The sequence below is a fragment of the Branchiostoma floridae genome, chromosome 6 (genome assembly GCF_000003815.2).
Source record: "Branchiostoma floridae strain S238N-H82 chromosome 6, Bfl_VNyyK, whole genome shotgun sequence".
NCBI lineage: Eukaryota > Metazoa > Chordata > Leptocardii > Amphioxiformes > Branchiostomatidae > Branchiostoma > Branchiostoma floridae.
This window is the reverse complement of record NC_049984.1, coordinates 7,437,750-7,464,061: the sequence shown is the minus strand read 5'-3', so window position 1 is coordinate 7,464,061 and position 26,312 is coordinate 7,437,750. Positions and strand designations below refer to the sequence as shown.

At 39.6% G+C, this 26,312-nt stretch overlaps 1 protein-coding gene across 3 annotated transcripts in view; it reads right to left on the bottom strand.

The window, feature by feature from the left end:
* The window catches only part of LOC118417968 (protein CBFA2T1-like), a 181,432-nt gene that overhangs the window by 110,230 nt on the left and 44,890 nt on the right, over positions 1–26,312 (bottom strand). For 2 of the 3 annotated variants that reach the window (XM_035823747.1, XM_035823748.1), the window contains one exon: positions 12,855–13,042. Coding sequence is in view for 1 of the 3 variants with exons in the window: in XM_035823742.1 (XP_035679635.1) it covers positions 7,713–7,776 (64 nt within the window). In the remaining 2 variants the exon portion in view is untranslated. Of the gene's footprint in view, positions 1–7,712; positions 7,792–12,854; positions 13,043–26,312 lie in introns of those variants that run through there. The other variant, XM_035823742.1, reaches the window with a different exon arrangement.

Below are 26,312 nucleotides of genomic sequence, written 5' to 3'. Positions count from 1 at the left end.
ACTAAGCATTTCTCCGACCAGACAAAGCAACAACATGGACGACAACAGTCTAGATTTACAAGAAACACAGCATGGGTGGGTCAAGGAAAATGTGGGTCTTACGTCCGCTAAGAAATTAGGCAACAACAAGGCACAACAACAGTCTAGATTTACAAGAAACGCAGCATGGATGAGTCAAGGAAAATGTAGGTCTTACGTCCACTAAGAAATCAAGCAACGACAAGGCACAACAACAGTCTAGATTTACAAGAAGCACAGCATGGGTGGGTCAAGGAGGATGTAGTTCTGAGTTTGTGGGAAGATCGCAGCTGGCGGACACCGGAAGATGGATGAGTCCATTAAGCCCAGGGAATCAGCCTGTATCTCGACATTCATACATGCATGGGCCACAGTCTGGGATGGGGTGGGGGCACATCTATTGAGATGTCTCCGCTATCGATCAGGGCTCTCCTGGGTATAGAGATTGGACAGACGGATAGATGGACATCTGCGGAGGTAGGATGGGAATGGATGGGAGGGGGGTGGTCGGAAGACTGGTGGATGGAGCCAGTGCGATCCATTGTCACACAGAGAAGTGGGTTGGCGCCAATCCACTTTTAAATCTTGGAAGCGGACATTTTTACTTGTCATCTAAGGTGTAGTCACATTTGATGTCCAACTTTTTGTCCTAGCTGATGATGTACTTAGAAACAACATTTTTGAAGATTGCGTAAAATCCTGTGTTTGCAAGACTTGGAATTGGACATTTTTACTTGTAATTTAAGGTGTGGTCACATTTGATGTCCAACTTTTTTTGTAGTAAATGTTCCTAGAAACAACATTCTGGAAGATTATGTGATGTATTGAGTGCATCTGTAAGACTTGAGCTTTCCCCTGCAGGTTTGGCCAGCTATGACTGATGTGACCTGGGCTTCTTATCAATTTCTCTCAGAATAAAGAATGATTTTACTACATAAGAGAAGCTCTGCAAGAACTTAAAGCATTGATGAGGATCTATGACTATCACAACGTTCCTGTCACATGCTATGGTCATGGTCATGAGGCATGTGTACTGTGTAGTCCAGTGGTTAGCTGCCCTGCCTCATGACAAAAAACAACTTCTTAAGACGCTAAAGGGAATCATTTTAGCCTCCACCAGGCCCTCCTACGTGTGTGCGGGGATCGTAGAATTTGGCAAAAAAATCTGGAAATTGGCTGGGGGAGTCAGTCCACACCTAGATTCATATTTTGCCTCCGCAGCTGACTGACTCCTCTGGTAGCAAAACTCCCCTGGCAAATTATTCTCCCAACTGGCAAGCGTAGTCAGTCTGGTAGAGACTAGAATTTTCTCTCCTCTGTGTCCTTATTTTTTAGGCAATTCATTGCTTATACAGATGCCATAATAATAGCTGTAGGTCTGCGAAACTCTTTGAATTCCCTTCCTGATTTCCACGACGGGAGAATGGAAGAGACTCAGGTGGCAAAACTGGAAGATAGATGGAGCCATTAAAGCCTGCGGATCACCTGCATCTTAACACATGCCTCTGTCGGGAGGAACCGGCCCATGAATCTCAATACGCTACTGTCCCCTCGTGGATAAAATCCTCCCGTTCGGGGGAGGGCAAAAAAAATCAAAGAATCAGAACGGGTGAGCTGTGCAGCGTTTAATGAGCCAACTCGGATTCCATTCTTCCTCATCGGAAGGGAAAATTGGCACTTAGGCGTCCGTGGAGGTAGTTTACTCCATGAATCTCGGTATGGTTTACCCTACTTAAGGGTGAAATACTAGAGCTGTGCCACAACTAATGGTGACCTAGAGACTAACTTGTTAGAGTTAAGTGTAGCTACATGGACCTGTATGGTACTGCTGAGGGAGTGATTGGGCAATGGGATAAACCACCCCATAAATTGCAAAACATGCACTTTGCCTAGAAAATGTCATTTGTTTCTATCTTCGCTATGTAGGAAAACTACACGTATTTGTTCAATCGGTGTACGTTGTCTTTTTTATACCAGGATTCTTTTGTTTCTAATGAATGGTAGTATAGAATTAAGAAATAGAGGACATCATCATCATTATTCTACTGGGTTTGCATCTGCAGCCATGGAAATTGCAATGCAGTACACACGTCGTACATTGAAAAAGGTTGAAAACCATCACACTCAGATCTTTTTTGCCATTATCACATTGTTTAAAATAGCCATAACGTATTAAACAATTACCATTAATTTTCTGCCCACCTCAGTATCTTCTATAACATAGAAGGTTTTACATAGTCATAAACCATCCTTCCAGGATGCACTGAAGGAAAAAAATGTTAGCCTACTTTAATCTTCGGAAAACAGAAGTCAAATCTATGCAGCTCTAGCTGCAGATTGCTGTCAAGACAATTCCACACAAAACTAGGAAACTTAGAAAGGAGGGCAAATCAATTCTTATCACATTTCGTATACTCTACTTATAGAAAATGCAATATATGATCTTCTTCCAAACAGCTATCTTACTCAGACACTGCCTCCCAATTTCCAGTGGATCTAGTCTGTGGTCTACTAAGTTAAACTTACTATCCTGGATGATGCCTGCAGTGACATTATTGATGGCATTTCCTAATTTAATCATTAACCCTGTAGAGATGACACAGATTTTTAAAGCTTTCATCATACCACTATGATAGCCATAAAAAGGGACACTGAGGAACACCCCACAAGCCATATGACAGTAATTTTTCTTTCCACTGGCAATGTTTTATATTGACAGACAAGAGTCATTCGCTAATGGATGTCCCAGAGCACCAGAGATATCTGATGAGTGTACAAGGATATTGTACATGTATATAAGGCCTGAAGGAAACTATATTGTCCCAGCTACCTTCCAGCGTGCAAAATTTTAAAACATTTTGTAAAAAAAACACACACCATAGTTGCATAGCCTTTTATTGAGGCCGTTAGGTCAGTAGGCTGATCCACTGTCTTGGACACTGCAATGGAGGGCGGAGCCCATCCCTCTAGTTCTGCTATGTGCACCTTTATACCTATTTACAATGGGGTGGAGTGAGGTGCCTTTTCCGAGGACGTAATGCCTAGTCAGGAATCAAACCCATGACCTCTTGATCCCATATTTGCAAGCCTTAGAAAACCATTCTGCGATCAACACCACTTGTATTTGATCACTAGGCATAGTTGTGTTTAAGACTTCTACAAAGTTTCTGTCATATCACCATGACTATTTCTAGTGCTATGTGAGAGAATCATGTTAAAGTATTCAGGTGACAGAAAAATGAAACTACTGTTGATGTTGAAATTTTTGTGGTGGTTTAATGTTAAAGGTGGTTTTTGTGGTAATGTCTTCAACTCAAAACTCCCATGAAAACGCTTGTGCTGCCCTTAGCTGTAAAACCCAATTGCCTTTCAACAGAGAAGTAAAAACTGTCTATTTTCTTGCTTTTGGAAAAGTAAAGCCTGCAATCATAAGGCATTTACAGTTTACTCTTCTAGATGCATATGAATCTTAACAACTTTAGTACATCACAGATAATTTCATGCGCATTCACAAAGCAACATTTTGTTGCCCCTAACCAAACACACAGTGCGTGAGCTGCAATATCCAGTGCCAACAGTGCCAACGGTCATTCCTGATGATGGGTCAATAAGATCATTTTCCATGATGTATTCTGATTGTACATGTTCAATAATTGCTCTCATATGACGGTCCACAACTCCTGAAATATTTATTGTTACTGATAGTTATGAGACATAAAAATGAGACAAAATCCTGGGGAAATCAAAACCTATGGTGTTATTACCGTTCAGATCTTTGTTACCCATTTTGCCGCGATGGAACATATTGAGAATATGGCACACAACTCAGTTTTTATTCATAAATCTATACAATATTTCACCATGGGAGAATACCCATGATACAATCTTTACAAGAATTTCCTAACATATGCATTGTACATTTCTAGGATTATCTGGTATTTCATTTCTGTTCTGTTTAGATCTTTCTGTAATCTTTCCACGTACACTTCGATTTACAGAATGCTCCCTTCTGACCTGTTACAACATCATTTATTTCAGGCAGAAGAAACAGAAAGTGGATCTAGTTTCAAAGCCTGCCCACATCTCTGTCAGATATCGTGTATCATCATGTCGTCTCAGATGCACACTATCTTTTCATAATCAACAATACTGTGAGATAAAAAAAAAAGATGTATCCTGTATCATAATCTCCTGAGCTTCTACCTACTCAAATTTTGTTTCTGATCTAACGACAGGAATTCATGGGAAAGATTTTGCATTTTATGCATACAATGAGTAGAAAAGGGATCGAGCAGCATGTAAAACTGGATTATGATCAAAGATACATTCAAGTAATTATATGGGTGGCATCTGTTAAAGTGATAGTTCCCACATAACTCCGTGTCTAGAAGGATCTGGCCAGAAGCCATTTTCAACTGTTTCAATAACTGATTGGACAAAAGTACTGATATTTCTGGCAGGTGATGTAGCACTGCTATTGCAAATTTATTGACCATGATAAGTTATTTGTAGTGATATGCCATTATGTGATAGCCCGTATTGAATGTAAAATGTACCTTTAATCATATCTTTTACTTTTTGTACTTTTTCATTGGTTGAACCTTTACTATGAACATTGCGGGATAATTTTGGAAATAATATGTACAGGTACATTGTACCTACATATTGTACTGTTGATCAATGTAATCTTCTGTGATATATTATACTGTGTGTAACATTCTCCACTCTGATCGTATGACCTCTCAAATTCCCATGAGATTGTTTTAAGTATATCATAAATATATCTATCCCCATGCATGTGAAGGGATAACAATCACACCAACAGTCCTACTTAGCAAGATAAGATTCTGTTACTGTAATATCTAAAAATCCTGACCGTTCCCCATCATTTTCTTGGAATAGCCCTTTCGGAGAAGCGAATCTGGAACAAAGCCAAAGTTTTTATACTTTCTTATGGCAGGAAATAGTGCGTCGCCCCTCCCCACCTGCCACCCCCACAATATACGGGTATCCAGCAGCTTGCTATGATAATATCAGGCTTTGCACATCATTTGTCAGCGGCGCAGATAGCATCAGATGTACTGCCGGGGAACAGGAGAATAATTGGCTTGTAAAATGCGGGCTTGCGCTGGATGTGTTAGCAAGCATCTCATCAGAGATCACAGTGATAACAAAGAGCGCCTGGGGGAACCAGCACCGCCAGGGTCGAAGGCAAGGAAATTCTACACTTTGAGAGTTCTTTTTATCTGAAAAAGCGTTCTGCTTAAACTTAACCTGTGAATTATTCAAACAACATGCTAAAACAATACTAGCTATCATTGTCGGAAAGCACCACATGTATAGGAAAAAATGTCTCAGGCCCAAATTCAAGTTACTTGTAGTCCATATTTCTTTTCATCTGAAAAAGTGTTCTGCTTAAACTTCGTCTGTGCATTTTGCAGAATTCAAAAGTGAGTTACATCATTTTAAAACAGTACTGGCTATCACTGTGGGAAAGCACCACATGTCTACTAGGAAAAAATGGCCCCCGCCCAAATTCAAGTTAGTTCGCATTTCTGTTGGGGATTTGGGACAATTTTACAAGGATGTGGCCGACAGCTATATTTTTTAATTTGACTTGGTATACGTAATACATCAGTTGTTACAGTTATCAGTTTGACTGTGATTTCAGATTGTAGACAACTAAAAATAAATAAGACCTGGATAAAGTGTACCTCCTACATTAAATATATCAATTGCAGTTTGCTCCATCAGATTGGGACTATGTCATAGGTGGCTTCTTGTGGGATGATACCTAAAAAGACAGCGTCGGCCTGGAATATCCTACCACTCACATAAATGAACCTCTTATTACTGATTGTGCATACTAAGTTGATCTCTTTAATCTTTTTATTGTGGTGGTTTAAAGGTATTTTTTTGGAATAACAAACATTGGGAGCAGACTTTCACCTAGTGTACCTCAAATTTTTGCTGTTAAATTTCAATTTGTTCAACTCTGGCTCAACATTTCAGTCGACTGCTGCGTCATTTTACCACCAACAAATTAAACGGGAAGTTCTTAAGTTTTTTTTTTACGACAGTCACATAATATTGATGTGGGTACATCTCTTTGAAGGGGGTCCTGAATAATTAGAGGATTAGATGATTTGTTGCTTCTTCGTTTTTCCAGCGACAAACATGAAAGATTAGCACCACAAACACTTTTGTCAAGTTTTTCATTTCAGAATCTGTAGAACATGTGGAAATGAATCATATGAAAAATCAGTTGGTGTTAAGCAAAGGAATTACAGCTAGATGTAAACACATGTGAAAAATATTCTAACTTCCTCTTTGAATTTTGTCCGTTGTGATTGAAGACGTGGAAGCCAAGCTGTGTAATAATCTGTATATTACGTATGTTCTTCTCAGCCTAACATACACTGTGGCTTTGAAGAATAGCTTCCAAAAATGCCCAGAAGTTAGTTAAACTTAATGACTTTTGAACGATAATTAATGTCAATACTCTACATAAGTATTTATGGCTGCAATTTTACATTAATCATACGTGTATACTTCTACAGCAATTTTTTCTCTCTAGAAATATCATATCATATCATCAAATATGCTAGAAGCCTTGTCAATAGATACATACTTATTATGTAGCTTAGAAAGGTAATTATAGTTTAAGATATGAATGGTTTAGGAGGGAGTGGAGGAGGCTGATACTGGACGCTACCATAGTCCCCGACCCTCAGGCATAAGGATGGGACTAGGTAAAGGTAAAGGTCTGAAAACTTGTTCTGTTTGATAAAGGACGTTAACGCTACTACACCTTTATCCGTCGGGTAACCTAGATCCTTTGCTTTTAAAAAAAGGTATTAGGGGATATCACGTTGACGGACGTTGGTCTAAAATTTCAATATTTTCAGTACATTGCAGTTTAAAACTACCGACCATTGACTTCATGTGCCTAAATACACTGTTATGAAAAACAACAGATATAGGTTACCCTGCGGATAAAGGTGAACTAGCGTTATATAACCTCCTTGGTATGGCATAACCAGTTGCCACGTGCCTGCTGGTGTGTTATGCAGACTGGGGTTTCACATTTACCGGCTGACTAATTCAGATCATTAAAGATCCACTGTGGAATTCATTTCAACAAGAAAAAATAGTTTTTAACTAGGAAATTTCTCTAGATGCACCAGCATTAGGATGACCATACTTTTGGGCTTAAAAAGTGGAATCAACAGGAGTTTAGTGCTGTTACAGAGTTAGGCATTTTGAAAACTTGCTTCCTTCTCTGTCTGGAACTGCCACAGTGACTGTAATATTATATTAAGCTCTACTTCTCAAAATAGACACTTAACATTTTCAAGTTAGAGTTAACACTATGTATAGTAGTTGTTGAGTTGAATTTAGTAAGTTAGACGGCAATATCATATTCATCTTATTCTGTTGTGTAGTCAGTGCAAGTATCTGATATACAAGGTCCGGTCAACACTGAATTACAGTTCATATTCCGTTTTGTACGACCAAATTCAAATGGCGTATTATAAACTGTTATAGTACAGACTGTACTTTACCTGCTATCAGACCCAAAGACATTCTGTACACAGTGCAAGAAAGGCATACGCTATCCTTGGTTGCACATGGCCTATATATGTGTAAGAAACGATTCTTGATGTACATGAAGTTATCTGAGGCTCCCATACCTGGCATCCCGGCTGAGAATTTGCCCACCTTGTCACCCATGAGCATTTGAAGGTTGATCCACATGGTTGAGATGACGAAGTTTCCCAGCTCATACACACAAGTCTACCACTCTGCGGCGCACGCAGACTACACAGGGGCTGGAATTACCAGTCTGGCTGAGAGGGGGTGCAAACAAGCGGCTGGGAAACCCACAAGTGTTCAGGATATGAGCCCAGCCAAATCACCCACCCCCTTCCTACTCCACAAGGTTTCTGATGGGCGGTTAACTTTTAAACCAGCTGGGTTAAAATTTCCTCCTTCCTTCGACTGGATTCATAGACGCACCGACAATCTTTGGTACCATTTTAGTCTCGTGAATACTACGTATTTCTTTAATGTGGTTCCCGTTTTTTGTTCTATATTTAGCAATTTTATCATGATCTGTCTTCTTCCTCCCTGATACTATCCGGGATGACGTCTATACAGTGTTTCCTTTTTCCTTGAGACAAACAGACCTTGCACCAACAGATAAGCCACTTTTTGTAAAACTGCGACAGTCCAGGAGTGCTGGTAACCCAGCAAGCAAACTTGGACTCTAGTGTCAGTTCACCTTAATCCGCAGGGTAACCTATATCCATTGTTTTTGAAATAAGGGTTTTTAGGGATATCATGTCAACATTTAGGGATATCAAGTCGATAGACAGTGGTTTCAGATTGCAATACAGTATGGAGAAAATGTACAATAAATAAATGTTCACAATGGTTTAAAGTTTGCAGTTGGGGGTGAGCAGTCAGAAGACAAGACAAACATTTTCACTGCAAAATTGTGAACATTGAACCACTGTGAGAATTTCAACATTTACAGATATCATGCCAATCTTGAGTTTTAACTGAAGTGTGGCATTATCTGTACATGGCTGCTGTATTTCCACTTTAAAATGTTCTAATAAAGCAAGTACTTTGATGTGTTTCATAGTGGTAATAAAGTGTTACAATTGTATCTCTAACAATATCTATTGAAGAATTTATACCTCAGAAGCATCTACTACCAGTTTCTATTAAAGAAAGCATGATAACATCTTCCTAAGGGAAAAACACCTGTAAGAGCTTTCCCTGTCTCAAACTCAAAGGTTCTGTGCAGTCAACAACTTGCACCTGCGTAATATGATGTGATAATGATCGAGCTCCCCATCCAAACATCCTGCTCTCTTCACGTCTTTATAGTCAATCACCAGTAAAAATATTGCAGTGTAATAGCACCACCCGTGAGGGGTCTCCCACCATTGTTTGCACACGTGTGCGGATGGAAGGCTCCTCGTGTTGGGCCCTTTGTACACTAGTCAGAACGTGTCATAAGCTAAACAGACGTGGTGGAAAAAAGTCCAGCTGTTCGGAAACTGTGTTGGTATATCCTTATACAACGTGGATGGGTGTTAGCAAAAAAAAGCTGTTTTACAGTCTTCATACAGTCAAGTTTGAAATAAATAACACGGCATAAAATCCTGCAAGAACTGTTAAGAGGATTATCAAAGGAAGGTGTTTTCATTAGGTCATGTTGATTTGATTATATGGATGACATATGCGTGCAATTTTTTGCCGTTTCCAAAAAAATTCAGCCATACGGTAAATCATACAAAGCAGCTACAAAATATGCAAATATACAACAGGTTGCAAAAGAATATCTGACATAGTAAAAAGATGTGAAAGATAAAAAAAGCAACTTTTGTACTTTTTGTTTGCATGCTCACATCAGTTTTGGGATTTCCAGAGAATGTCATCCATATGATCATAATCAACATGGCCTTATGGTTACTTAATTGAAAGGACATTCGGTAGTCAACAGTAAACGTAAGTACTAGTAGTTTAATACATGGACTATCAATTAAAGTAGTTCTAAGCTTGTATCAAACAAGTCTTGATAATATAACATGCAAGAAGAGATAGATGACATTAGATAATGCCTGGCATATGCCCATACAAATATTAAAACTGGCCAGTCTGTTAACATTATAGGATCTGTTAGGCCTAAAGCTTAATTGATTCTCCGGCGTAGTCGACACACAGGCTGTTCACACAAGTCTTTCCGCCACCGCGCCACTGTTTACAAACAAGGTCACTGTGCAAAGAGAAAGTGGGAAAACCCCACCTGCGAGGTTTTCTGCGAATTCAAATTCAGCCAACTGCCCCTGATTTTAGTGAGATGTAAGGCTGGCAACATCAAAATGTAAATCATATCAAGCATACATATATGGTACAAATTTTCATTCCTCTGGAAAAAAACTCATTTGTAATTTGTACTTGTATTTAAGATTAGAAATGAAACAAGTACAAATTACACTGGGTCAACCAAGGCAGCTCTCACTGGCAGTGGCTGGCTTGAAAAAATACAGACTTAAGTACAGCGTATGGAATACAATGGTCATTAAAATATATATCAAAGGATGATACATAATAACAAAGTATAAAAATGATTATGATATGCCATGATTATTCCAACTTGAAGGTTCTTCATACGCATGGGACACCAGCCCCATTTTTAGTTCAAGTCATTTCGCAATGTGGTAGTGTGTTTGCTTTGTGACACACCTGTCCAATATTTGAAGTACTTTGTGTACAAATGAAACCTGGGACCGGGACAGGTGGAAGGCCATCATAAAATACCTGTTTAATGGGCAGGTAAGGGCTATAAATGGTCTCCAGTCTTATCAGTTACGTCAACACTTACCTACAGTGTCTGGCAGTCATTGAGAACTGCATGTGATAACACGGACAATGTTTGTCAGGGCCGTGTACATTTTGTAAGGTGATGTAAACAGACTGTCACTCTTTGTGTTATATTACATACTCGAGGCCACAATGTTGCTCTGTTTTCTTTTCTTTTCTTTTGTTTTGTAAAACAAATTCAACAATTATAGCAGAATGACAAGAAATTATGTATAGTTGTTTTTTAAGACATGTACATAAACTATTGCAGCATACAATAAATTAATAAATGTTGTAAGAAACAATAAAGTAAAATGGTGAGATCGTTAAGGCTTTTAATATTATGATCAAGAAAGTTTTAATATTATGATCAAGAAAGATTAATCATTTCAATAAAGTGAGAAAGAAGTCATTGCTTACAGACAGAACATAATGACATTGTGATGTTTCATTGCAGTCTTGAAGGGGGTGTTATTTGAAGAAAACAATCCACGAGCCAAAGGAACACAATGATCCAAGTTGTTCATCAAATTTAGCAGTTCAACTAATGAGAGTAGCTGCAGGTCAGTCCAAATTTTGCATCACAAAATCTTTGTTTTGCATATTTTGATGGAGTTGGGTAGGGCTTTCTTGATGGGGGCAGGCAGGACCAGGGCTTTAGCCAGCGTCCGTTTTTCCGTCAATTGACGGAAATTTGCTGCGTGTGACGGAAAAAAATTTCAACCAATCCGTCAACCTTGACGGAAAAAAATCGTTGATTGAAGCAAGGAGGCCAAGTTGAAAAGAGGGAAGCTACGGCTTGGGGACGCCCGGACAGCCCATTGTCGGAAAGCCACACACTGTTTGTTTTGCTATTGTCATGATTGTTGACGATTGTGTGTCGGCACCCTTTCGCATACGATAATCTCATTAAAAACCCGTTTTTCAAGGTCTCACTCCAAGAACAGTGCATTCTACGAACTTTGTTTGGAATCTTGACACTCATCAAAACCTAACTTGTACGCTAGCGTGCCGGGGCTGGCGGCCGTACAAATTATTTTCGCTCGCCCAGCCGCGCCGCTTGCGACAACGCAAGGTGCCAGTCGCAGCTAAAAGAACCGGCACATCATGCTATCCACAAATAGTTTGATCAAAAACATAATCTTTAGGATCTAAAATGTTGCACGGTTCTCTTCAGCGGGAATTTTGTTTTTGTTTTGACGAGAAAACGCTAATTTTGCAGCGACACAGATGAGATACCCACGCCACGTTGTTGTTGGCACACTTCCGGGTTAATTGAACGCCAAAATTCCCCCAAATGCACCATAAATCCGTATATGAATGCATGTTTTCTCAAAAGAGTCTTTGAGTAACTGTGTTCTTAATTAGAAAATTGTCGTGTAATAGAAAAATATAGCGTTCTCCTGCCTTTACAAATGTAACATTTTCAAACAAATAAAATATTTGAACGCTGGTGCGCGCGGTGCATCGTGGGTCGGTATCCATAGCTTTACCAATCAGAGCGCGGGATCTGAGGAGACGCCCCTCTAGATGTTACGATCAACCAATCAACAGTGCGTATTGAGAATATGTAATGTTAGATTTGCATACCCCGCGAGTTGATTTTAGCGCCGTGTTTTTGCGGGGAAAACACAAAGAAACGATGTTTTACTGTTCACATTATTACAAAACGTCAGCGTGGTGTCATATTTTCTCCCAATGACAACATTTATATCGGACGAGGTAGACATTTTTGCAGTCAATGACGGAAATTTTTACGCGATGACGGAAAAAAAAAGATTCTTGACAGGAATTTTCCGTCAATGGGAATTGGCTGACGGAAAAAAATCTCGAGCTGGCTAAAGCCCTGGGCAGGACTATGTCTGTTTTGATGGAGGTGGGTGGGTGAGAATATGTCTGTTTTGATGGAGGTGGGTGGGTGGGGCTATGTCTGTTTTGATGGAGGTGGGTGGGGCTATGTCTGTTTTGATGGAGGTGGGTGGGACTATGTCTGTTTTGATGGACGTTGGTGGGACTATGTCTGTTTTGATGGAGGTGGGTGGGGCTATGTCTGTTTTGATGGAGGTTGGTGGGACTATGTCTGTTTTGATGGAGGTTGGTGGGACTATGTCTGTTTTGATGGAGGTTGGTGGGACTATGTCTGTTTTGATGGAGGTGGGTGGGACTATGTCTGTTTTGATGGAGGTGGGTGGGGCTATGTCTGTTTTAATGGCAGTGGGTGGGGCTATGTCTGTTTTGATGGAGGTAGGTGGGGCCTTGTCTGTTTTAATGGAGGTGGGTGGGGCTATGTCTGTTTTGATGGAGGTGGGTGGGTGGGACTATGTCTATTTTGATGGAGGTAGTTGGGGCTATGTCTTTGTATTGATAGAAGTGGACGGTGCTATGTCTTTATTGACAGAGGTGCATAGTCTTAGTTGTAGTCAATAGCATTTGTAAAGCAAAATTGGGGGCTCACTCACCCTCAGGCTTCCTCTCCCCCACAGCGGACTTGTTTGGAGAAGCCGTCTTCAAAGTTTCGCAGCGATTCCCCAGGTTTGAACAGCGACCTCTCCCTCCTCTCCACTCCGCAAAGTTGGGCCACGTCGGCCTGGCGGGAGACCACGCTCCTCGGACGCTCGTGCTTCAGTCAGCCGGTAGTCTCAGGAATCTGTATTAATGAATGAATGAATGAAGACCTTTATTGTACAGTTCTGCCCAACCGAGCTAAGTACAGGTCACAACAAGTCAAGATATATACATATAAAAGTATCACAAATCTAGTCTAGCACAAAAGTTCGGCTTCTTCTCGCTTCTTGGTAATGGTGAAAATGTAGGACTGTATTAATAGGGTGAATACAAGACGATAAATGAACAAATGCCTTTTTTTCAATGTCTACCCTGTCCTTAGCTTAGCAGCTGGGCTGACGCTGCCATACAGCACCGAGGGGGCATTGGGGACCAACTATCACCCGGCGGGGCTGAATTGCAAGGGTCTGGAGCAAGCTGCCATTCGGCGCAACTCAGGTGACCTCAATGTGACAATTGCCTAACTGGAAGTTGAGGTAATATGAATATCAAAACAATTTATGGAAGTCTCCCACAGCAATCCCAGAAGCTCACTCACCAACATGTACAATTTGTGGGACATTACTGTCAAGACAAGCAGGAAATAGTTTCGCCCGTTCTCCTATGGTAACAGAGTGGCTGGGTACATTGCAGAAGTTTGACTTTTACGGACACTTAAACTACAGACTCTGGTATTGATTTTGAGAACTTCAATAGCTACAGCAATGTTAAATAAGGGTACATGGAACAAAATGTGTACTAGCATGGTCCCGACCTCTGGTCAATAATATTTGTATGTAATACGAAAGAAAAAAATTTGCAAACCTAGATTTTACTAAAAAAAAAACTGATGAAAAGAGGAGTTGCTAACAAACATTGTTATCATCTGTTTCATGTGAGCATTACAACTCTGAGGCTTGGATCGGAAAAACGGACAATGATTTCGATCCAGTTTTAGCTCACTGAAGAGCTAGTCTTCCACTGGTCATGACAGAGAGGACAGATGCTATGTACAGTATTTACAGGGTCATTGGACCAGGAAATTCCCCTAGCTCTTTTTGACAAGCACAATGAATGCAGAGCCATAGCTAAACGTCCTATCCTAAGTACTGCAACCCTTTCCGGTAGCATGCATGTCAGGTGAGTGACACAGCCGGAATCGAAATCATGGCTTCTAGTCCCAGAGGCAGGGCTGCTAACCACTGGACTACGCACGCTACCTGAGCAATTCCTTAACCATTGGTCTAAGTAGTATGCAAACTCTCTTCTTTACATAGTCGAGAATAAAATAGGTTTATCTTTTTAGTAGTGTTAAATGTGTCATTATATAATGTTAAGAACATAAGAACTTCTATGTTATTATTCTGGCCCTATCCTTCAAATTACAACATCCGCCCCCACTGCAAGAAAAAGCAATGATAGTCTTAATTTTTTCGGGAGGGAAATTTGTCATGTAGGCGAATTGACAGAACCATGTTAAGAATAACTGCCAAGTCAGCTCGTGCCTCCTTTGAAGAATGATTGGTTCAAAGCAGTCTTACTGATGGGGTTTAGAGAGAATTATAGGATATAGCCTGGGCTCTGACTGATAAATGTGTACTTAAGCATGCTGGTAGAAAGCTGTGCTCTCTGAGATAAGGCGAGTGTGTAAAGTATCCACCGACAGTGTAAATCAAGATTTGCAGTCCCGTTACAGCTTTGGAAATCTCCCAATGCCCATAGTCCGCAGTCGTTTTTCCTAACTGTTGAACGACGCTAGCTTTTCATGATGTTCTAAAATACATGTAGGGCTGACTGTTTAAAAGTTCCTGTCACCTTCTGTGTGAGTCTCCTATCATTAAGGATCATGCAGAGATGTAACAAAAAGGAAAAGATAAAGAACTTTATTCATTCAGTTCACGTACACATGTGTAGTAAAAATCCTATCCTTAGATACATGTAAAGCTAAATGGTATGAATTTCTTTTCATTCACATTACTCCAATCCATTTTGTTCTTTGTCTGAAATTTTTTACTTTATTGTTCATTGCCCCCAAGACATCATGTTTTCATGCAAGGTTCAAAGAGCTATTATACATGTAGTTGTGATAGCTACATGTACATTGCTCGATGCTAGATATGGTACAGACAAAAGATTGATGTCAATTCAGCAAGGGACCAAGACAATAATACATGTTTTTGTAAAATAATATTTTAAATAATATTTTAAATACTTACTATAGATAAATAACTTGCATGCAACTAAATATGTTTCAACATCGTTTGCTCCTACTGCTTAAGTATAGGAATCCTGAAAAAAGTGGTACCTGTCCTTAGTGCTGAACCAACACCAGAAACCTGTTATGTGACATTGTGCTGACTTACCTGACATATCTTATAACATTCACTCTTTCTAACAAGACTTTAGTCTTAATGTTTGTCTTGTTTCTGATTGTGAATGAGCATTTTAGACTGGAAAATTATCTATCAAAATCTGTCTTACAGCCTGCTCAATATTTCCTTGGACTTTTTGGCACACATACAGGAGTCGAGTGATGAACATTTATGAAGGTGCTAATACATGACTTGTGATAAAGCGACCAATATTTCTTAAGACAAACAAGTAGACCCAGACTGAAATGGTGGTTCCATAATGTATAAAAGTGGCTGCCTCCACACTCCACACTTTTTGGAGTTAAATGAACATTTATGAAGGTGATAAATAAACAAAAATATTTCTAAAGACAAACCAGTAGACCCAGACTTAAAAATGGTGGTTTCATAATGTATGAAAGTGTCTGTCTTCACCCTTCAGAGGAGACAGACAGGGCATCGGCACCTGACAGGCCTTCATACCCAGGGTCAGCCACCGCCGTGGACAGCTAATACATTTGTAAGACTCCAATTGTGAATAAAGGTGCTGGTACTGTAGTACATATGATAAACATAAAGTAACCAAAATTGCTAATGACAAACCAGCATCATAGACTGAAATGGTGGTTCCATATAATGAGAAAAAGTGGCTGTTTTCATACTCCAGTGGAGACAGACAGGGCATCGGCACCTGACAGACCTTCATACCCAGGGTCAGCCACCGCCGAGGACAGCTAATAAGGCTCCAATTGTGAATAATGAAAGATTGACTCAGTTCTGACCCAGAACATTGCTGGACAATACCAATATTACTGGCCACCACGCCAGGCTGACCCTGCTCAATATTTCAACTTTGCGACATTTATTGATGATTTCTGCAGGTCAGAAGTGGTTTCATGGGAGATTTATTACCGAGTGGATGAAAATGGATTGAAAGTGCTGAGTAAGGCAGCGCCCATGGAAATCTGATTATGCTACCTAATGCAGGTTGTGCCGGCCTGGCCTGTAGTAGCCTCTGGTCAGTGGTCACCAACATTTCTATGAATGTGAGGCCAGGCTCAAGCCAGTCAAACAAGACAGTAGTTATATATGGAATAATTGTAACACTGTGATATTTTTACCCATGTATTGTGTGTTTTCAACAAATTAAAATTGACCTCTTCAAAAATGTTTTCAAAGGAATTTTTCAACCAGGTACAGAATGTAGCTCTGTAAGATTAACTAAGAATAGCTCTCAAAATGTGCAAGAAAGAAATAATGGAGAAAAACAAAGAAAAGTCCACTTTACTCTCCTTGATTTTTATGGGACAATTTTTCTGTGGAATTAACGACAAGGTTATAAGTTCACCTTCAGCTATCTGCACAGTCCATTTGTATTATCTATAGATCTGCATTTCAACAAAATAAAAGACATTTATAACATTAATGCCAAATTCAAACATTTTTCTACCATCACATCATTCAGACCTTGAGTTTGTTCGATATCATATGTGTATGATATCATTATAGATTTTGTGTATCAATATGAAAGGTCAGAGGTTTAGATATCCTTACATCTTACAGGGATTTTTCAACATTGCATTGACGTCTTCAAGTTTCCGATCCACTGTCCTGGAAATCCCATTAGCTTGTCGACAGGCCAGTCTATCTGAAAACCACAGCTGAACCACATTTCAAGTTAAGTCTACTTTAGACCGGACCACTCGCGATAAAGGAGCCATCAACAGGTAGTCAATAAAAACAGGTCATTAGAATGGATGCAAGTGGTTTCATATAGGTGCGAAAGATCAATAGAGCTTGGAACAAGGGTAAAAGATCCTTAATAGAATAGTCTATTACATTGATTGGAAATGACAGGTAAGAACTTGCTCTTAGTAGTGTATGTGTTACCCTTGGATGGAAAAAAGGTCAACTATGTGTAAACAAGGCCTAAGAAACAGGCAACACTGAGCACAACCTGTTAGAGGGTGTTGAAAGGAGACAAAATGTTGCTGAAGAAATTGTGATACAAGAAATGCCTGTACTTGTAAGTCAATAAAACAATCTTTTAATCTCTATCACACATACCTACATGGAGTTTTTCACAGTCTTCTATAATTTGACTGTTTCATTTCTAGCTTGTCCCATTTCGATCTTATATCTTCTTTGAATGTCTGGAACATTTCCAGATATCATACATTTTATGATAGTTGGCTGGCTGTGGATGTGATATGTAGCTCACTGATCGATGCCTGGAACACGTGTAAGGGCCAGTCTATCCCCTTTCACTACTGTGCAAAGTTATTGATCCTCCCTCATATACTGGAGTAAAGTTGAACACATTGAATCATCTCCAACATTGTAAAAGATAACAGATTGATTTCCATAACTCATAGAGTCATACGATGCAGGATACCATATTTACATTGTATAAAACTGTAGTAAAAAATACAAATAAAATTGGAGATGAAAAAAGTCTAGATACATCACTTACATCACAAAGTCAGTTATGGTTATGATCCAGAGAGCTAAACTCTCCATTTGATGTCAAGCCAGGTGAAACACTGGGTCATGCAGGGAGCAACCAACCGTGAAAAAAGTGTTAGCTGAGATAGCACCCATGGCATCTCCAACTCAGCCGGGGAACTTCTAATACCTGGCCTTTCAGGGGGTCAAGAGACATAAAAAGCAATATTTGCTTAATGCAGATTTTCTGCACAAGTGTCGGGGTCAAGGGCCACAATCTAAACATCTGATACGGCTGCCCTTTGACCCCTTATCACTCCCAGGTGCACCCTGAAACTGGTCTAAGTGGACATTGATTTTTTCTGGGTCATAAGGTCACCATTAACATGGCGGTTATGACGGATGTGGGCGGTGAAGCCCCCCTCCCTCCCTGGGATACAGACAGGTATTGGCCTCCCATCCAATATGGCTACTTTACCCATGGGGCCATACAATATAATAACATTTGCTTTAACAGGCATAAGGGATGTACCACTCAGTCATGGGGGTGGTGAAGTTTGATAAAGTACAGACTGTAAAATGGTTTGCATGTTTAGTGCATAAGGCCACAGCAAGTAAATTTTATGGATGACATCCTCTGCAGACTGCAAAAATAATGAGATAGGGCGAAAAAAAAACAAGATGGGTAAAAAAAAACAAGATGGCAAATTTTCAAAATATACGTTGTAACAAGACTTGAAGGGAGAAAATATGGCATCACAGCCAACAAGGCATTCATTCCTGTATTTAAGAAGTGCACCAGTGTAGTTAAAGTAACACTAGTGTGGTAGACTGGTATCATTAACCATGTTGGCAACTACACTCATAGCTTCCATAGTTGTGCCACTTTTACAACTATCTATCAAGTTACACCTCTGCAACTACAGTCAATGCTTACAGAGTCTCTAGTGTCAATTCTACATTCAATGATTAGGTTACATCACAACCTTTACCCATTTTCGTCTATCCGGCCTTCCCTGAAGAAGAAAAAAATCTTGTTTTTTTTTCTGAAATGAGGCAAAAATTAATGAGCGCGCGGATGTCATCCATAAAATTTACTTGCTGTGGCCTAAGATATATTTGCTTAATCTACTTTCTACATGTATGCACCCAGGAAGGTATTTGGAAAAAAAAATCCATTGCTTGAAATGACTATCAGCCTTTAATTATAATTTCACCAGCTGCTCGAAAGCTTTTCTACAAAATAGTCAACAACCAAGAAATTCAATTGGTGTGGCCTAAAATTCTTCTTTTATGTCATTCCTTTGAACTGTGCTTCACAGTGCCACAGATGGCAGGGATAATTGGCTGCTTGTGTGAGTACAAGTCTTCAAATGGATTTAGGACATTTTGGGTGCTGAAATGCCATCCACTGACAATACGGTCACTCAAAGGACAACAAGAATCAGCAAATAAGAGAGAAACAAAATGAATCTTCCAATTGTGTATAGAATATACTACAGGGCACATCACCCAAGGTACCGACTACCCGTCAGCTGGTCTGAGAGCTGAATATCCACCGTGTGGAATTCTATTTGTGCCATACCTGCCCAAGAAAACACACATTTCAATGCAAAATGGGCCAGAAGAGAGAAAATATGGTATCCTTAAACAAAACCTGAAAGATCATTAATTTGAAGGTCTGAACTCTTACATTTGACCTAACATGATTAGGGCTACACATGCAGCACATGAAGCAAAGGGGGATAGAACGCCAAACATTTAGTACCAAAAAATTACAGGTCACCAAAAAGTCCACAGTCAGGAACAGGATTTATGCAGCGTGTTCTGAAATTCTTACCCTATATGCATAAAAATACCAATGAATGACACAGCTAGTCATTTAACTAGGGTAATCTCACATTAACCTACAATTGACTATGCACCTCTATCAAAAGCACTATGTCTTGCTGTACACTGACAATATAGTGGAAACCGTCTAAAGGTCAACCATTTGAGCAAGGTCATTCCAGTCATATAGAATGCTGTACATGTACATACACATTGCACTGTTGACAAACAACTTAAAAGTTAGCTTTCCTAGAAGCTGGCTCTGTTGCCAATAATACCGGTCACATTTACGGGAAGGGATGGAATGAAATCTACACTCATAGTTGATTCTCTCTAATTCCATTGTGCTGGACGGTGCATTACGGGGGTCACGAGAGCAGAGTTGCGACCATCTGGTTGCGGAGATAACTAAGTTTGAACGAGCCAAGAGGGAGTTCAATCCAATCAACCATCCCAGCAATCTAATCTAACATTCTTTGAGTCCAATCCAACATTCCAAGAATCTGATATACATCACTCGAAGAAGTCCTCTTTGATGTTGGGTAACATGGCTTACTTTTCACTGGTCGGGGGATAAACTTGGTGATCTTGGGCTATTCCACGTGAGAGGGTCAATAGGGGGGACTAGAATTTGGTTAACAGGATGGATGTGGTCTAGTAATTGCGCAAAGGAGGAGACTCTGAAACTAAAGGTATCACTGAATTTGATAGATACAAAAAATCAGTAAATGCAGGAAAAACAGAATAGATAGATATTAACTAGACAAATCAAGACGAGAATAGTTTTACCTCTGGAAGTGATCAATATGCATTTAAAACATAGAAAGAGGATCGGGCAGTTGACTTAAAACTAAGGCCAAGACAATTTTCTTGGTTCGTGAATTTTTGCAGGACATTTGATAATGGAGTGGTCAGGCAAAATAATCAGTCATCTGAAATATCATCACAGGACCTGGACAATCAGTATACATTTCAAATAATAGATTATGATACGAATGGAAAAAGTATAGCAACATTGGGAGAACAGGGCTTTCTTCAATGGTTGTAGTGTTGTGTGGTCTTTTTATTTTTTGAAAGCCAAAAAAATGTGGCAGGGAATCCAAGCGCCAAGAAATCAGATTGCCTAAGGCTGAAGAAGAAAGCCTTGAGAGAAAATTGACCAATTTCATGCCAATATGGCAACATAAACCTCCTTAAAACACTTGAACGAATGCACAATTCTGAAAGATTCATCACAATTCATCTGCAAGTAGATCCAATAGTGATATGTTTGATATGTTAACAAAAACCAATGCTGCATTAGATGGACTTATCATCATCTACACTTGAAATGTCACCGCTGGATGATAGACTGCACCTTACCGCTGAGATGGCTTGTGGATTTTTATGAGTCATTCTTCACATTTGTATTCCTGCAATGACATTTTCTAAGCCTCCAAGTGTCACTAGCGATTACACAGCATTGTTCTAATTGGCCATGGCACTGCGAGGGATAAAGAACGAGACTGAAGACTGATACAAAACCAGGTCCAACTATAAAGTCAACATTCTTAATTGTTCTTTTGAGAATAAAACATGAAATATGTCACAGACTTTGACTCTTCTTTGTGTGCCCTACTGTGAAATGAAGCCTCAAAAAATAAACAGTAGCACCAGCATCTACATTTTACTTCATATTTGGATATATCATGTCAAATACTTCTTTATTTCACTTACTATCCCTGATTTCTACCGCCATGAATAATGAAGGTATTGTTCTCTGTTCAAACTTCCAAAATTCTTCTCTTGGTCCACCCTGAGCCACACCTCTGACAAAGTTGTGCAGTTGGCAGGGGGCACCATATGGCTGCGCTAATAACTCTGATCAGGGCTCGTCCTCTCATTATCCTTTGGGGCAGCAGGGCTAATTTGATTGGGTCCAGCGCGCTGATTGTATGGCTTTCAAAATGTCACCATACATGGCATTTTGATACTGATCACTTCTGCTGGGGAGAACTTCTCCCACCGTTATATCCTGGCTACAAGTTGACCTGCCTCCAACAAAAACGCCTCCAAACAACAGTCATGACAATCTGGACTATACCATTCTACATACAGGGATGAAGGCCTGAACTTTAACTTTGGAGGGATCCCCGAAGAAGCAATCTTCCCCCTTTACCTGGTGGGTACCATATGGCAGAACTAATTACCCAGATAGGGTCCTCCCTCTCCATCACTCCCAGTGGTAGATTTGCCCAATTGGGCATCCATAGCCTTTCCATTCCATACACTGCCTATATCACCCTTTCATCAATAGATAATTGCAGTGGGCTGGAGCCTGGGAATAGTTTGTTATCCCTACATTAAAGCTAACAATCTGTTTAAAGTTTGAACTTTTGACATTTCAAGGCTTGGCATAGCCAGCGCTCATGACTACAGACAAAGCAAATTAGACGTGTATATCAAACTTTAAAGATTGCACATAGCCAAGTAATGAAGGTCTGTGTTTTTACGACTTTTTACCGATAATATGCAAGACTCTCAAAAACACAATCTTATCATCCTTGAAATTCCTGTACATTTTTCCAGATCCAGATCCTAACTTACAGGCTTTGCATACCTTTAAACTAATTGTACAATCCAACTGAAAGTTTAATTATTCTTTTCTCTGATTTTTACAAAAATTTGTGATATGCAGGCAAAAGTAATAAAAAAAAGGAGAAAAAGTTTTCCTGTGATACAACTAAATGCTACCACAGCAGCCAGAAAGTCAAAATATCAGGACAATCAAAATTTCAAGGAATTATTTTTAGCTTAAATTGGTATAAATACATAGAAAAGCGTTACAAAAAGGAGGAAGATAGTGACAAAATATGAGCATAATACGATATTGTAATCCTGAATTATTATTCGTTCAGAAAAAAAAAAAAACCTTACAAATTTAAGAACCCAAAATTGTGGGTGTGGTTGAAAGGTCAGGTTGAAAGGCCAACACCCATGAGAAGATGCTTGCTATGCACCGTGATTTACACATACACGTAGGTGCAGGTGGATCCATGTTTCTCCAGAGGGCACTGTGGGGCTGGCTGGAACATACACACCTCTGTATGTACGCCTTATGATGGTGGAATTGGCTGGATTGGCTCTTAAACCAAGGGTAATGCACCAGAAGTGGCCATTCTATGGACCAATTTGCTGCTCCTCTCACAATGCGTAGTTCTTCAAACATTCATCTTCTGGCAAGCCATTCAGGGTTATTATTTTGCACCCAAGACTGAGAGACATATGTTTCTATACATGTTACAAAGTTGCATGTACATTTTCAAAAGTCTTTTACTTCTTAAGAAAATTAATTAAAAAGCCGAAGACAGAACTTGAAGAATCGGTCATCATATTTTGCCTCATTCAAAATGCATGCTGAGTAAAATGGTTAGGGAAATCCTGGAACAAAGAGCTAAACTCTAGACCATTCACCTTTTCTTATGTGTGTGATGAAAACAAAAATGATGACAATGAGATCAAAGTCAATGAATGACAAGAATACCAAAAAAAAACTAAAAACATATAAAGACACATAAAACAAAAGATGACAAACTCTATAAACTTTCATGTTGTTGCCCTTTGTTTGACTCCCTCCAGGAAATATTGACACTGCACAGGAGAACCCAATACCAGCGCAGGCCGGTGTTATCTGTCTATGATCTAATGCCAGAAATCCAGGTACTGATGGTGCTTGTTCCCTGCTTGTCCTGCCTGGCAGGCATTGTTAGTTTCACCAGTCGGACCCACCAAACGGACATGACATGTACACGGCTACCTGACATTCACCAGGAGGACCCACCAACCCTCCAGGGAGCCTGCCCTATAAAAAGCTGAACTCACAACACAGAGTTAACCATTTCAGGCAATTTCTTGGGAGTGTCAGCCAGGGGGTGGGCAAAGGTAGTGTGACAGGTCTGACCACAGATGAAATGCAGACCTATGGTACAAGTCCCACCGGTATGCTTTTATTAAGTAGGCCATCTATTCAACACAGCTGGAGAAGCTGCGTGATCATAAATAACAACTGTCATCACAGTTACATCAATGTTTGAAGGGAAAATAAACTCTTCATAGGGAATTTTTAAGCATGCAATTATAGTGTATAAAAATACCAAAACAAACAGAAAGCAGCTTTTGGTATTGCCTCAACAACATCTGCATTGACTTGACTATCCATTCAGCACCAAGGACAGGGGCATCAATGTTTGAAGGGAAAGTAAACTCTTCATAGGGAATTTTTAGAATGCAATTCTAGTGCAAAAGAACACTAAAACAAAGATGAAAATAAACTGAACAGTAAGCAGCTTTTGGTATTGCCTCAACAGCATCTGCTTTGACTTGACTTGACTATCAATTCAGCACCAGGGACAGTGACATAAATGTTTGAAGGGAAAATTCAAGAGGAATTTTTTTCAACATCTAATTTTAGAGTAAACAAAACACCAAAACAAAGATGAAAATACACTGAACAGTAAGCAGCTTTTGGTATTGTTTCAACAACATTCAGCATTGACTTGACTATCCATTCAGCACCAAGGACAGCGGCAATGAAAGTGGTATTGCTGTAATGGATCTGGCCAAGGACGTTATATAATGTCCTTGATCTGGCTAAATGTTGTCATTTGAAACAGAGGATTCCTAGAATTACATTTTCACATAAGTGCTAAAACCTTAAGCACTGTGCATTCACATCGCCTTGTAAGGTTTATGGCTAACACAGTACAAGACAAAACTTCAGATAGCAAAAAAAAAAGTTACGCCTCTATCTGGAGAACATATAGACCGTATTGTTCCGTTGGATTTGTATCACTAAATCAAATCTAAATGTTAAAATTTTTAATGACCTCCACTGGTCAGTGTTGACCATGTTTAATTCCTTGCTCACATCTACCCTACAGCAATGCCTGTGGCTGAACAATCCTTATCCGAATATTTGTGAAAGTTTCTGCCACATACGTCACAACTAAATACATTTGCGCTATAAGACAGCGATCTACTGAGGTATATCTAAAGGACAAAGATTGTTTGTGAAATGCTGCAGGCAACCTAATGGCAACTTAAAATGAGACAGGTTCATTTGCCTATCATAGGATAATCTGAAGTTTTGGACTTGATTTCATTCTTGAAAAATATTACAGCTAATGATACAGCTTGCATGCTTACACTGGTCCACCAATTTACCCCCTGTCACTTTCGTTATCCGTGATGAGGCTACAGTGAGCAGACCGTGTCTTTGAGGAACCCCCCGAGACCCGCTCTCCTCCGAACAATTCCTTCTGCTTCATTGACCTGTGGATTGCCCTGTTTGGTATGCAAAGATAGCGGATAATTGGGATGGGTGCACTGGGGGGAAATGGACCTGGCTTCCCCAGGTGAGCAGGAATAAATGGTTCATGTTAGGTAGGTTGCACCAGTTTGATTTCTTGGATCTGAAATTTGCTGCATCCTTCTTTTCCTAGGTTGCAAACAATAATGAAAGGATTGCATGTAACATTCAGGATATGTGAATCAACCCTACAAGCTTATATTTTGTCACCGACAGTTGATTCTTGATTGAGTCCTTGCTTTCCTAGTGATCACAGTTTTCCATAAATCAATGCACCAAAAGTTGAACTTCCACTGATAATTCAAGAATTGCGAGATAAAATTATTAAAACCTTATCTAACATCAATGAAATTTTTTGCAGGGGGGGGGGGCATTTTAATTTCTCAGCACTAATACCTAAATAACAACATTAACACAGGTTCCACATGAGACTTCTTCAAACACTCCCAAACTGACATCTGAATCATTGTGGAATGGAATTTCATGGTACACGTATCTTTTAATTTGACATAGCAATAAATGTTCTTTTTTGCTAACTTTATGCTAGCAAAAGTATGACCCACTATAAAAAAAAGGTCAACACATTTGATTCAACTATCTTTCCTTAGATATGTTAAATGTGACACTACAAAGATATGAACCAGCTTTTTGATTAAGTTTGCTTTGCTCTATATCTCTCTATTTTTTGTGCAGTGTGTTGTATATAATATTCTCAGACATTTGCTGCTTTTCACTTAAATTCTAAGACAGCAAAGGCATGATACCCACCATACAGGTCAAAACATCTGACTTTCCTATCTTTTCTTAGACATACAGAATTTGACACTCTAAAAAGATAAGAGCCTGTTCCGTGATTAAGTTTGCTATGCTCTCTGCCTCTATGTGCAGCGTGGTGTTCATAATATCCTCAGACATACACTATCCAGATGTTGTCCCTGACATTTGCCTCATGTTGTGCCATTAGCAGGTCACGGAATGAAGGATGCGCAATAAAATCAGTTTCAATCATTTCAAAACTTCAAATGTTAATACCAAGGAAGGTTATTGCCCACTAGTATATACAATTGCCTTTTTATTTTCATATCTCGAAGCCTTTGACAACAGAGAACACAGTATTTTGCCTAACGTTTACATGGATTCCAAGGTGATTTCGGATCCGGATGCTTCAAAATGTATATTGGAAGGTTTGCAAATAGGTATAAGAAAAAAAAATATGTTTGAGTTTAGGGTATATAATCTCTAAAACAAGCAAAAATTTACTGGCTTGCTCGCTTGAGATGGCCTTTTTTACATTTGATGCCTAGAGAAGGAGGGATGTGCTAGTGGCTAAACTGGCAACATCCTCACAGTGGAGCTCCGGGTTCCTTGGAAAATACAAGTCTAGGGGTCAGGACATCTCA